Raw genomic sequence first — 14,799 nt, 5'->3', positions numbered from 1 at the left:
ATTTTATATCATCAAGTGGTAGCTACATCATCGAGTAATACGGGTTGTATTTTATTTAGAAAATAAACCGAAGTCGGAGCTGTTCGCTAGTTTAAAATAATTCTATTTATTTACAAATTTATTGTTGTTATTAGTGCTGTGCTCTGTTTAGAATAATACTGTTGGAATTCGAAGCAGTTGTGAATGAAACTCGTTACCTTTGGAATTTGAGTACAGCCAGGTCAAGAAGCAAGTGGCCGTAGCTGTCAGTATTTCACATCTGCTAGTACACTTAATAGCCGTGTACACACACCGAGTAAACTATTAATAAATTATATATTTTTAATTTTAACTTTAAGAACTTTATTCATTTAGTTTTTTTTTTTTACTAAATTTAACAATTGAAACATCTCAGATTATGCATATTTATGTTTTTTTTTTTTTACTATATTGTTAATGTACGATAAAAAAATGTAGTTAAGTCTAATAATTATTAATAAGACATGTCTCGATCTTGGCAGTTTTTAGTCTCAATTTAGCAATATCAACCATTATTACTTTTAAATTTTTGCAATACCTATATTACTAAATATATTTTACTATAATTATTACTAGATAAAATAAGCTTGTGCCCTTTTCTGTACTATATGGTACACGTGTACCAAAATTTGTAAAGATCAGTCAAGCCGCTGAGGCGCCAAGTTGTTACACACTTTCACGTTTCTAATATTAATTTATTGAACTTTAATACACCAGAGACAATATTAAAGACAAGCTTAACACCATATGACATTATCTATCAGTCAACCGTAGACAAGAATAATCAAAGAGAATAACAGAAAATATGACTGTGCAACGTCATGGACAAATAAATTGAAAAATAAAGGGTAATGTTAGTGCAAATTATAAAATACTTAATTCTTAAGAGCACTGTTTAAATTCACGTAGTAATTGAAATAGTAGATTTTGTATTAGATAATTCTTTTATAATTATATTGCAATGCAATTGCCAAGTCATTATAATTTCTTTATTACTATAATAATAAAGATGTTTAGTATTGATACGGTCATTATAAATGATAACAGATAATTGATTAGTTATTAAATTGTTAAATTTACAATAAAGTCGTCGAATAAATGTTTCCATCGACACTAACTAAAATAAACGACTTGTTTTTTTTGTGTAAGATCTCACAACTTTTTGTAATGGAAGAACTGCATGGCGCGACTTGGCACTTTTTTACATTTTATGTTTTTAATGGGTTTATTGTTATAACAAAGAATTAGAAACAAGTATGCACGGAACATTATATGAATCGTGCACGCACGGTGAACGGTTTGACGCCTAAGGCCTCAGCGCTTCTGTGTACCGGATCGTGATCGCTCGAGGTGCGCGCGCGCCGACATACGCACTTAGGGTTGCCAAAAGTATATATCTTATACATATTTTTGGCAACCCTAAGTCTCAAATAAAATATATCTTAATACCTCTCTGGTAGAACTTATGCTAATTATGTTATTTCTTTCTTAAAACAATCAACTGAACCGAAAAATTAAAATCATTAAAGTCTTTTTATTAAATTGACAACCCTAGTTTAAATGTTCGTAATGTGATAGGTGGAATTGTGATTTTATGGTGGTATCTATCTTATCTGGCTTTCTCTTGGAGAAGTAGAGTACAATAAAAGTATAAAAATAGTATAATTCTCCTTAGTTCCTTTTATAGCTGATCTATTATAGGCAATATTGTAGAACATAAACATTCTGTGATACGTCATTATGTCAGTACGTGAGATTATCTTGTATATAAGTAATATATTACTTTAAAAAATATTAAATTATTTTATTTTGATGTTTTAAAAGTACCAGTTTGTATGAATTTGATATTTCTATTATAAAATATTCGTTTATATTACTCATACTTTGTTATTAATTATTTTGGTATAACTTTTATTTTTCTCTATTTATTATTACGTGTTTTATATTTTTTTTCTTGTATTCTAATATTAAACTAACTCTTTCCCGCAGCTTTGCTCGCATGTATGAGTAGATATATACTCATATTAAGTATCTTTTGTAGTAATTTAGAACTTTTAATTAACTTTTAATTTAGAGTTTAATGACAAACATACTAGCATCTTTAGTAAGATTCATAATAATAACATTAGTAGGTTTGATTAAACAGTACTGTTTTGTTTAACTCGTTTTTGATTATACCTACTTAGAATTTTCGCTATCGTGACTCACACTGAGAGACAAAGGCTTTGCTTCAATGCAAAAACCACCACAATGGCAAAATGTGGGACCGAACTAACGGGACTTTGATTTATGGACCTGTAAGGGTAAAAGGAGACATTTAAATATGGAACACAAGGGAATAAATACTGGTAACATTAACAACTATATGTAGGTACATACAATATGAAGAAAATAGCTTCCTTAAGAAACATATATTATTCACCATCATATTGTTCATTTATAATTCTGCTAGATTTTACCCGTGACTTCGTCTGCGGAATAGGGATATGTTTACTGACTGGGATAAACATCCTACATCCTATTCCATCCCATATAGTACGAGTATGCTAACTTCATATTAATAGGGGTGAAAGGGATTGTTAGTAATGGAGACTGAGAATCCTATTGCTAGCAATATACCCAACCAGGTCGACCTCCTCGCGGTTTTCCCTGGAAACTATCATGGTTAATTCCTGATAAATTCATCAGATGGGCTAACTGGCCTGTTTTTATTCTCATCTATCACCCTTCACTGGTGCTGCGCCAGCGTATCCCGTTAGCGCAGGCGGTTACCATTCCATTTTCATCCATCAAAAAAAAAACTTCATATTGATTGGTTAAGTTGTTAAGGCGCTATAAGGTAACAAACAAACTCACTTTCACATTTATAATATTAGTAAAGAATATATATGACTTGGCCGTATGATCCCGGCATAGAATAGGCCACCCCTTCCTTTCCCGTTGGTGTCATTAAAGCCGACAAAGGAAGAGCGAGGGATAGGCATCAGTGTCCTTCTTAAAACAATTCTCTAAAGCCTGACTGCTGTTGCCAATCCGCCTGCCAAACGTAGCAACTACTGGCAAAACCTCCCAAAAGAAAGGATTATGTTCAACAGTGAACAGCTAAAGGCTGATATGATGACATATGGTGGTGATAATATTATATATGATTTACTTTAATATATAAAAGGTACTAAATAAAATCGTATATGTGAGTCAAAGTTTATTTTAGTTTTTATTCTTAGTGCACAAATATTAATATACATATCTACTTGTATAGGGAGAACTAAAAAAATCAATAGTTTTTATTTATTATTATTGATTATACATTATTAAATGTTTTACTGAACTAGATGTTACTTTGCAATATTCCAGTCCAGATCATTTGTTAATCGATTAGTAGAAAATTAAACAAGATAATGACTACCATCTGTATATTATAAAATTATTATAAAACCAGCGGCCCGTCCCGTCGTCGCACGCGTGAACATTTTTACATTTCCCTTCATTGCTCTGCTCCTATTGATCGTAGCGTGATAAAAGTATACTATAACCTGCCCAGGAGTATGAAGAATAATTGTACAAAGTTTCGTTAAAATTCGTCGAGTAGTTTTTGTTTCTATAACGAACATACAGACAGACAGACAAAAATTTTACTAATTGCATTTTTGGCATCAGGATCGATCACTAATCACCCCCTGATAGTTATTTTGTAAATATATTTCATGTACAGAATTGACCTCTCTACAGATTTATTATAAGTATAGATATGAAATATATAATACATTAAAAATATAATTAAAAATACAGATATATTCATTAATTAATTAAACATTTACAGAGAAATAAATATAAAAATATTATTTATAAATGAAGCATCTGGTTATCTCGCTGTAGACGCTAATGGTGTAACATATATGTATCACATTCTTTTTTTAAATCACTTTCGATTGATTGTGTTAGATTTTTATGAATTTCTACAGATTATAAATTATACGGTCCGCTGTAAACACACTTTTTTATCTGTAGATTAGTATAAATTTACATTTTTATTACAGTTTAGCATGTTGTGACCACCAACGTTTATGTCACTATTATCAATATTAATTCTAATATTTTATAAGGTTACTACAAGAACAGATTTCTATATTGCTTTTTTTTAATAGATTTAATAAACTACTGGTGTTTTTAATTTTGAATAGTAATCGATTAATTAGTTACTAAATTTTTTTGCAATTGTATTTAATTTGTTTCTGATATGATTAAGTTTAACATCAAAATTTATATAAGTAGTAGCGTGTTTTAAAAATATAGTAAAATTTCAATATCATCATCATCATCATATTAGCCTTTAACTGTCCACTGCTGAATATAAACCTTCCCCTAAGGGGGTATTACCAGTACTTGCCATGCTTGGCAGGTGGGTTGACAACCGCAGGCTTTAGAGATGTTTTAAGAGGGACACTGCTGTCCATGTATCGCCCTTCTTTAGTCGCTTTTTACAACATCCACGGAAAAGGAAGAGCTGGCCTATTATACTATATACGACCATTTTTTAATAAAAAGACACGAAATGAAAGAATAAAGTGACAAAGACCGTTAAGTATTAAATTATCAAGCCCATTACCATTTATACCAATTATAATGCCTTCCGCATGTCGGATTATATGCACATTAATTGCATTTGGTGGATTGAATCTTGTGGCACAGCGCACGGGCTGACTTGTTCATATTTGTTGCAATTTTCACGTCATTACGCGTACCTCCGCTCGAGCGGTTACATGAAAGCAGTATCACAGTCATAGACTATGTTATAAATGGGATAGATATGACAGCGGTTACACAAATCGATAACATTCTGATATCTAGAACCATAATATGTTAAAATAACAGCGTTGAAAAGATAGCGGTATCGTACCTTTGTGTTTTCTTCTTTCTAATAGCGCATCTGTTATCTGGGATTACTTTTTATCAAATAAACTATCTAAGATTATAAATAGGCAACATGTAATTGAAAATTGGTGAAGTAGATACGAGAGAATGGAGTTTTGTGTTTTCTGACCAATATACTTGTGACATTATCGTTTTAGATATTCATTGCATTTTGACAAGTTTATGATGTACTTTACTATGAATATTATATTACTACTAGCTTTTACCTGCGATTTTGTCCGCATGACCGAGAAAACATATCCATTGACCGAAATATAAAAAAAATCTATCTATATCCTTCTTCATATCATATAGCATGTAATATCAAATTTCAAAGCAATTCATCATGCCGTAAAAATGCTAAGAAAAAACAAATAAACAAACTCACTGAAATAAAAAGTAATCTATGACCTTCTCTATTCCATAAAGAAAGTGTAAACCAAATTTCAGCCATTAAGACGCTATTAGATAATAAACTCAATTTCATATTTGTGATATTAGTAAGGATTTACATATGAATACAAGCTTCAACACTATATCTACTAAAACGCAGATATCTTCAGTGAAGTCCTATCTGCACCATATAATAAAATATTCTATGAGACAGTCGATTATAGAAATGCTCGCAATTTACATCGTGTTATGATAATGTGGTCATGCATATTGCACTTTTGATATTTTACTTATTAACGTTTAGTAAATTTATATACATAATTATAATTTAAATTGTTAATGCGAAACATTTGTTAGATTATAAAGTTGATTTTTACTCGTATTTAATATATTTGTTTAATATGAAAGATTTTTATTTCTTTTTTATACAACTTAAAATGACAAGTATGCTGATAGCTTATCTGGTGGCAAAATTAATTATTGATCAATGAACATAACTTGCACCATGGATTTTACAGAATATAATATAGGCGCATTTAAGATTACTAGGGGAGGCTTGGCCCCATTTAAAAAGTTGTTGATATTATTTAAATTGATGTGCAAAAATTAATCTCTCATTTGACTAAAGACTGATATTGAATGACTCATGTATTTAACTTTCACTTTGCTACGTCACCGCCCCACTCTTTTTCGAACGATACTTCTATGCGCTAGAGAGCTGACTTGCATTGACTTCCTAGTAGCACAGTAGAGAACACCAATATAAAATAATATTGGAGAGCTTGTTTTATTGATTCAAAGCCCAATTTCCCATAGGTTATGGGCCCAGTTAACGTCTTTAAATTATTTTGATATTAAAATAATATGTATTAAATTAAAAGTAAGTTTAAAAAAAAAAATCGTATAAAAGTACCCTCAGTCTATTATCAAAAAGTTACTTTTATTCATATCGTTTATAATGGAAAATTTGAAGATGAAACGAAATATCAAACCTTTTAATGGGGAGAAGTACAGTATATGGAAATTCAGAATTCGTGCTTTATTAAGTGAAATGGATGTAATAAAAGTTATTGACGACGAACCGGAATATCGATGCAGCGAGTGGGAGAAAAATAATCGAATTGCGAAAAGTATAATTGTTGAATATTTATGTGATTCCTATCTCTGTTTTGCAAAAGAAGATACGACGGCTAAGGAAATTTTAAATAGTTTAGATTCACTTTATGAACGCAAAAGTATTGCTACGCAATTAGCCTTAAGAAAAAAATTATTGGGATTAAAGCTACAAGGTGATATGACATTAATTAAACATTTTGCTGTATTTGATGATCTCATTACGGAGTTGTTAGCAGCAGGCGCTAAATTAGAAGAAACTGATAGAATAGCACATTTGTTGCTTACACTACCCGCATCATATGATGGTGTTATAACTGCTATTGAGACATTGTCGGAGGATAATTTAACTTTGGCATTCGTGAAAACAAGACTTTTAGAGCATGAAGTAAAATTGAAAAATGAAAGTTGCGATACAAGTGTTAAAGTGCTACAAATTGAGAATAAATCGGAATATAATAAAAAACGGAAAATTGAGAATACAAAATCATTATACAAACATAAAATACAAAGGAATAATAAGTTTCAATTCATAAAGTGTTTTCATTGTGGACGCAAAGGACATGTAAAAAAGGATTGTTATTATTTTAAAAGGATGAATCAAGAGAAAACATCGGATGTAAAAAGAACTAGAACAATTCAGGCGGTAGAATTAAATCAAGTACCCTCATCAAGTTTTTCTAGTTTTGCTTTTATGACCGCCGATTATAATAATTATGAAGAAAATAACAAAATCACATTTCTATTGGATTCTAGTGCATCGGACCATATTATTAACAGGGATGATCTTTTTGTTAATTTTACATATTTATGTCCACCTCATAAAATTTCGATTGCTAAAAATGGTGAATTTATTTCAGCTACGAAGAAAGGTACTATGCAGGTTACCAGTAATATGAGTATTTCAGGCATTTTAGAAGATGTACTCTATTGTCGTGAAGTTCCATACAATTTACTATCTGTTTCAAAAATGCAACAAGCCGGGTTGACAATTATTTTCGATAATGATGGTACCCAAATATATAAGGATGGTAAGACTCTAATGAAAGGTAGGTTTTTAAATAATTTAATTGCCTTAGATTTTATAATACCTGCAAAAGTAAATAATTTTGTTTCTCAAATATGCAATGCACAAAATAATAATTATAAATTATGGCACCAACGGTTAGGTCATATGAGTAAAAATAAATTTATGGAATTAAAAGATAATAATATGGTTGAAGGCATAAAAGAAATTGAATCGATAATACCTAACAATAATTTATGTGAAGCTTGCATAAATGGGAAACATACTCGACTACCATTTAATCATAGTAAGGACAAAAGTCATATACAGCGACCTTTATTTGTCGTTCATTCAGATGTGTGTGGCCCAATCACTCCTCCAACTATAGACAGCAAAAACTATTTTGTTTTGTTTATTGATCAGTATACTCATTACTGTGTTACCTATGTAATAACATATAAATCGGATGTGTTCACTGTTTTCAAAGATTATGTTGCTAAGTGTGAGGCAAAATTTAATTTAAAAATAGTTAATTTATATATTGATAACGGTAGAGAATATTTATCTACCGACATGAAAAACTATTGTGTTGAAAAAGGCATTACTTTTCATTTAACAGTTCCAAGAACTCCTCAACAAAATGGAGTATCGGAACGTATGGTTAGAACTATTACTGAGAAAGCCCGTTGTTTGTTAAATGGCGCTAAATTAGATAAAGTTTTCTGGGGTGATGCAGTGTTGACTGCCGTCTATTTAATTAATTTGACACCTACTAGATCGTTAAAGAAAACTCAAACTCCATTCGAGATGTGGCATAATAAAAAACCTCAAATAAAATACTTAAAGGTTTTCGGCTCTACAGTTTATGTACATAGTAAAACCAGTAAAACTAAATTTGATGACAAATCATGGAAAGGTATACTGGTGGGTTATGAACCAAACGGTTATAAAGTTTGGGATACAAAATGCGAAAAGTATGTTACTGTACGGGATGTCATTGTGGATGAGACCAATTTTATTAATTCCAGACCTATTATAAAGTCTGAAGGGAATGGTGAAAATTCCCGTGACAAAACTGATATAAGTGACATACAGTCTAAATCAGTGTCGTTGAGGGATCATCACTCTGACAGTCCTAAATCAGATGTGTTGAAATCTGATGAGCATAATTCTAATAAAATTCGCATAATTAGTGATGAGGTAATTAATGTACCATACGTACCTTAGATTAGGAGGAGTGATAGGCTTAAAAATCGTACCCCTGTATCCTATAATGAAAATGACGACAACAATGATTATTTAATGTGTGCGCAATCGATAGTTTGCGAGGTACCGAAGTCATTTAATGAAATTAAAACTCGTGGTGATAGGCTTAAATGGGAAGTCGCGATTAAAGATGAATTAAATTCTCTTAAAACAAATAATACATGGACTTTAGTTCCTAGGCCTTGTAATAAAAATATCATAGATTGTAAATGGATTTTTACAATTAAAAATGATGAATTTGGAAAACCTTTAAGGTATAAGGCGCGTCTTGTTGCCAGAGGTTTCAGTCAACAGTATATGACTGATTATAATGAAACCTTTGCACCTGTTGCTAGAATTGCTAGTTTTAGATTTATAATTAGTTTTGCGAATCAATTTAATTTGTTAGTTCATCATATGGACGTTAAAACCGCGTTTTTAAATGGTAAATTAAAGGAAGAAATATATATGGAAATTCCTGACGGTATAAACTGTAACAAAAATTACGTTTGTAAATTAAATAAATCATTGTACGGACTCAAACAGGCAGCTAGGTGCTGGTTTGAAGTATTTGAGCAATCACTTAAAGAAAAAGGTTTTCAAAATTCATCAGTCGACCGGTGTATTTATGTATTAGATAAAGGAAATGTTAATAAAAATATTTATGTGGTGCTTTATGTTGATGATCTAGTCATAGCGTGCTCTGATATTCAAATGATGAATGAATTTAAAAGATATTTAATGAGTAAATTTAAAATGTCTGACTTGAATGAAATTAATTTATTTTTAGGCATCAGAATAATTAGGCACAATGGTCAAATAACGTTAGATCAAAGTGCATATATTAACACAGTTTTAAATAAATTTAATATGCAGGATTGTAAGCCTGTCAGTACACCTTTGGAAAATAAGTTAAATTATGAGGCATTAAACTGTGAAAATAAATATAATGCACCTTGTAGAAACGTTATAGGTTGTTTGATGTATATCATGTTATGTACTCGTCCAGATTTAAGTACGAGTATCAATATATTGAGTAGGTATACAAATAAAAATAATAAAGAGCTGTGGTTATGTCTAAAGAGAGTACTTAGGTATTTGAAAGGGACAATTGATTTAAAGTTAACTTATAAAAGGTGCAACTATGATAATATTTTGTGTGGGTATGTGGACTCTGATTGGGGAGGTAGTGATAGTAGTAATAGGAAAAGTACTACAGGTTATTTATTTAAATTATTTGAGCAGTGTACAATAACCTGGAGTACAAAGAGACAAATGTCAGTGGCAGCCTCGTCTACTGAGGCTGAATACATGGCATTGTATGAAGCTGTTAGAGAAGCATTGTGGCTTAAGTCTCTGGCAATAAGCATAAATATAAATATCACAAATCCTATTATTATTTATGAAGATAATAATGGTTGCATTAGTATTGCAAATAATCCAACCAACCATAAACGGTCAAAACATATTGACATTAAATATCATTTTTCCAGAGAGCAGATTGAGAAAAATGTAATTAAATTAAATTACATTCCCACAGGTCAACAACTAGCTGATGTTCTAACTAAGCCGTTGCCAGCGATCAGTTTTCAGCAAATGAGAACCAAAATAGGCTTAGAGTAATTTATTATATAATTATTGTAAAATGTATAAACAATAAATTGTAATTTGTTTATTAAGATATTAATGGTCTGATTAGGTTTTTCTGGGTTTCCCTAATCCAAAGCAACAAATGTTGGACCATGTTTTGTATTTTTCCCAGCAATTACTAGGAAGTCACATGTGATCTGTTTATATTATATAATTGTGATTGTATATGATTGTTTAAGGTTAATGATAATGAATGTAAGTAAAGATTAATTTTTGAGGGGGCGTGTTGATATTATTTAAATTGATGTGCAAAAATTAATCTCTCATTTGACTAAAGACTGATATTGAATGACTCATGTATTTAACTTTCACTTTGCTACGTCACCGCCCCACTCTTTTTCGAACGATACTTCTATGCGCTAGAGAGCTGACTTGCATTGACTTCCTAGTAGCACAGTAGAGAACACCAATATAAAATAATATTGGAGAGCTTGTTTTATTGATTCAAAGCCCAATTTCCCATAAAAGTTTTATATGTATGTACTCTTATATATGTCTTTACGCATTACTAAAAGTTTTGCTTAGGTTCTGAGGTACGTATTAGTAAATTTTGGGGTGGCCACAGCACACTTGTCTCCCCTAAAATATGCCCTATGCTTCCATGGTTTCCTTATGCGATGTTATTTCTGAAAGGTAAAGAATTATGCCTTTGTGCATCTGTACTCCGTAATTTCATTGCTATGTTCATAATTATTAATCTACTGTCATCATACTGGATATTTTTATACATAGTTTTTTTTATGTATCTTGGAGCGACAAACATGCTGATGGCTCACCTGATGGAGTGTGGTAACCATTGCCTATAGATACAAAAAGTACTATGAACATAACAGAGTATACTGTTTCACCCATGATATCCCCCATATCATATATCATACTAAGAGTAGTCATAGATTGCCATTCCCGAGGACTAAGAATTTATATCTCCGTACCATAAAATTACAGTGTCCTGCCCTACTCTTCAAACCGAAACAACCATGCAAGCACAACTGCTACATGGCAAAATACCACAAAAACAAACAACCTTTATACTGGTACAAAGTCTTCCTCTGATGAAGTTATTATTAAAGAGTTGGGGTTCTTCAGGATCGGCAATGCGCGCGTAATGTCCATGGTATTGCAGGCATTCATAGACTACGGTAACCGCTTACCATCTGACAGGCCGTAAGCTTGTTTGCCACCTCAGTGGCATAAAAAAAGTGTTATTTTTGTCTACACTTGAGATGAAAATTATTGATTATATATTGTTTCTTTTTATACCATAAAGGCGACAAACACGCATACAGTCAGTCTGATTTTTTTTATGGGTAAAAATGGTATGGTAACTCCGCCTGCGCTAACGGGATACGGTGGCGGAGCACCAGTGAAGGGTGATAGATGAGAATGGAAACAGGCCAGTTAGTCCATCATGATGAATTCATCAGGAATTAACGATGCTAGTTTCCAGGGAGAACCGCGAGGAGTTCGACCTGGTTGGGTATATTGCTAGCAATGGGATTCTCAGTCTCCATTGCTAACAATCCCTTTCCCCCCAGTCAGTCTGATTGTAAACGATCACTGCAGCCTATGAGCGCCTGCAACACTAGGGGTGTTAAGTACGCGTTGCCGACCCTGAAGAATCCAATATACCCTTGTATTCTTTTTGTATTTTGCTCTAAAACCACAAAGATTCTATGCCATTATTAATTCACTGTGAACTTTTTCAATTATTTCTTATTGCCAGATTTTTACATTTGTATTTTTAATATATTTTTTTTTGTCAACAGATACGTCATCGGTTCGGCCTCTTCGACGAAGTCTGTACCTCAGGCGGAGTGCAAGTACGGCACTGCAACTGGATTCGGTTCCTTCGAGTCTCAGAAAACTATGGACCTCAAGTGAGTTCTTAAAATATATAATAAAGTCAGTTAAAAATAAAGACCAGGAATAGTACAGTTAAAAAATTACATAATTTATAATATATTATAAAAATTATTTCATAATTAATTCACACCACTCCACATATCTACAATTAATTTAGTAAAAGTATAAAATGAGCATATAATTTAGTATGAGATCAAGACCGAAGTAAATATTGTCAATTGCAAATGGAATCATGAAAATAGGTGCATAGCTAGCGAATAAATCATTAATACGTGAGAGCTGTTTTCAAAATACTATTTTTTTCCTATTATTAGTCTTATTTTACTAGTCATAAAGTCTAGACTAGTTACAAAGCTATTTAGATTTAGTACATGTGTACTTACTATTCATGCTCGTATTCGTCAAAGAGGTTGTTTTGGTAAGTGTCCGAAAATTTATCTTTTTTTTTTTATAAAATCCTTATATTTACCAACAATATGTTGGTAAATTCTAAAATTCACTGGTGAAATCTAAGATTTACCAACGCACGGGCTTTTACAGTAACTTATACACAGTATATTATTATATAAACTAACTATACAACAAATTTAATTAAAATGCATTCAGTTATAGTAGAATAACCGTTCTCTATTTTTTTCTTCATGTAGGTCAATTTGGTGTGCACCAAAGTCAAAGGGGAGCCTGTTTATGAAGCAGTTAAACCGGTATCAGCACACACCGAACTGGTGGTCTACTACCTTCCGGAGAGACCTGAGGAGATGTTCTTCGTGAGAATGAGGAACAACCTTTATAGACAAACAATGGATTCTATATTAGAAGGTAAGTATTTAATTTTAATCTTTAAACATTTACAGAATAAGAAACAGTTTTATGTGCCTAAAGGAAATTGTTTACAATCTGATGAGAAAAGGAATTAGAATGTCTTATTGCAATTGTACTATCATATTAAATTACTAATTAAATAATAAGAAAAAGAAATAAGAAAATGGCCTGTAGTAAAATAAAACGGTAGAACTTTTAGCACAATTAAAAAAAATATTATTAAAATATTAATATCATTTTCGTTATATTTATTAATTGTATTATTTTTTTCTTATATTATATAATGCAAATAAAGTATACTCATTCATTCATTCATTTATTTATTTAGACGTTTTATTTTTTCATATTTATATTCTTTATTAATTATGTAAGCAATGTATCTATACTTTTATTTGTTATAAAAATACGTTGAAACAATTTTAGTTAAAAAAAAAATGTAAATGAAAAACCTTACATTCTTCATTTAAAATTATTTTGCATAACTTATTTTATATTTACTTATATATTTATTTTATACTTTTTTTTATTATTAGCGAATAGAAAATACAATAATAAATGAAAAGACGACATCAAAATAGTTGGTAATAATTTTCAGATTATTAATTATAATGATAAAAATTATATTTTTTATATAACCTATAAAATAAAGAGAATATGCAGAGATTAAAGTGTAAAATGTTTTTTATTAACATTAGCCTCATATTTTATACCAGTTATTAGATATTGCGGTATGAAATTCCTATATTAATGGACTTTACCTGTTTATAGTCGTTTTATGGTATTATTAGACGATTTAGTCCTATATCTAATATCTATAAAGAACTCTTATAGTTTTAAAGACGGTGTCATTCGCTGCAAATTGCTTCTAATTTTTACGATTTCTCAATTACTGGCAGATTAATCGGACGACCATAAATTATTATTATTTAGGACAATTTTCGCCATATCATAAAAAAATATAGTTGAAATTTGATTTTACCACCTTAATAATTTAATAAGAACATTCTATTACTTGGCCGTGTGGTCCCGGCATAGAATAGGCCACCCCTTCCTTTCCAGTGGGTGTCCTAAGAAGCGACTAAAGGAGTGTAAAATATGGGCAGCAGCAGTTTGCCAACCCACTTGCCAAGCATAACAACTACTGGCTAGAAGGCTTATGTTTAGCAGTGGATAGTTAAAGGTTGGAATAATGATGATATGATGATTCTATTTCTACGTATCTTGGTACATTAAAAGGAGACTTTATACAAAACTCACCTTCATGGGCACCTCTGTCCCACTCGTGTTTCCTCAAACTAAAACATAATCATACTGTATGAGCACAGTTGTATTTGAAGTGCAAAGGCACAACACCATAGTCTTCAGGAATGCATAATATTCTATATAATGGTGTTAATTAATATCTATTGAAACTAGTATTTACAAACGACTTTATACGTGTGTAAGGGATACTCCGACTGACAGGTATAAAAAATTATGTTTTCTCAATCATCAAGAAAAAGTATATCCCAAAAGGTTAAAGAAACTGGTGCAAAACTATTCGTAAATAAATATAAATAAATAAAGAGACTTTTACATTTATATAATATTACTAAAAATTATGATGACAACTGTATTTCCATATATCCTGTGTTGTCCTTAACATGCAGCCTCCCTGTTTAGGATGTCGGCACCACAAAGGAGATTCCTACTTGCGCGGGCGTCGGTTCGGTAGTCTGTCTTTTTGATCGCTTTTTTTAAATAGCGCTAAAGTCGCGTTCAATATACCATATATATTT

The 14,799-nt window shown here is 31.1% G+C and overlaps 1 protein-coding gene across 1 annotated transcript in view; it reads left to right on the top strand.

Annotated features, from left to right (window-relative positions):
- Window positions 1-14,799, top strand: part of LOC113512637 (zinc finger protein 235-like) — a 107,224-nt gene that overhangs the window by 56,461 nt on the left and 35,964 nt on the right. The window contains exons 2-3 of the mRNA XM_026896550.3: window positions 12,103-12,213; window positions 12,847-13,018. Coding sequence (XP_026752351.1) covers window positions 12,103-12,213; window positions 12,847-13,018 — 283 coding nt within the window. The remainder of the gene's footprint in view (window positions 1-12,102; window positions 12,214-12,846; window positions 13,019-14,799) is intronic.

This window comes from Galleria mellonella, unplaced genomic scaffold (genome assembly GCF_026898425.1).
Source record: "Galleria mellonella isolate WM207_F2 unplaced genomic scaffold, CSIRO_AGI_GalMel_v1 utg64, whole genome shotgun sequence".
Lineage (NCBI taxonomy): Eukaryota > Metazoa > Arthropoda > Insecta > Lepidoptera > Pyralidae > Galleria > Galleria mellonella.
This window is presented reverse-complemented; position numbering and strand designations above follow the sequence as displayed.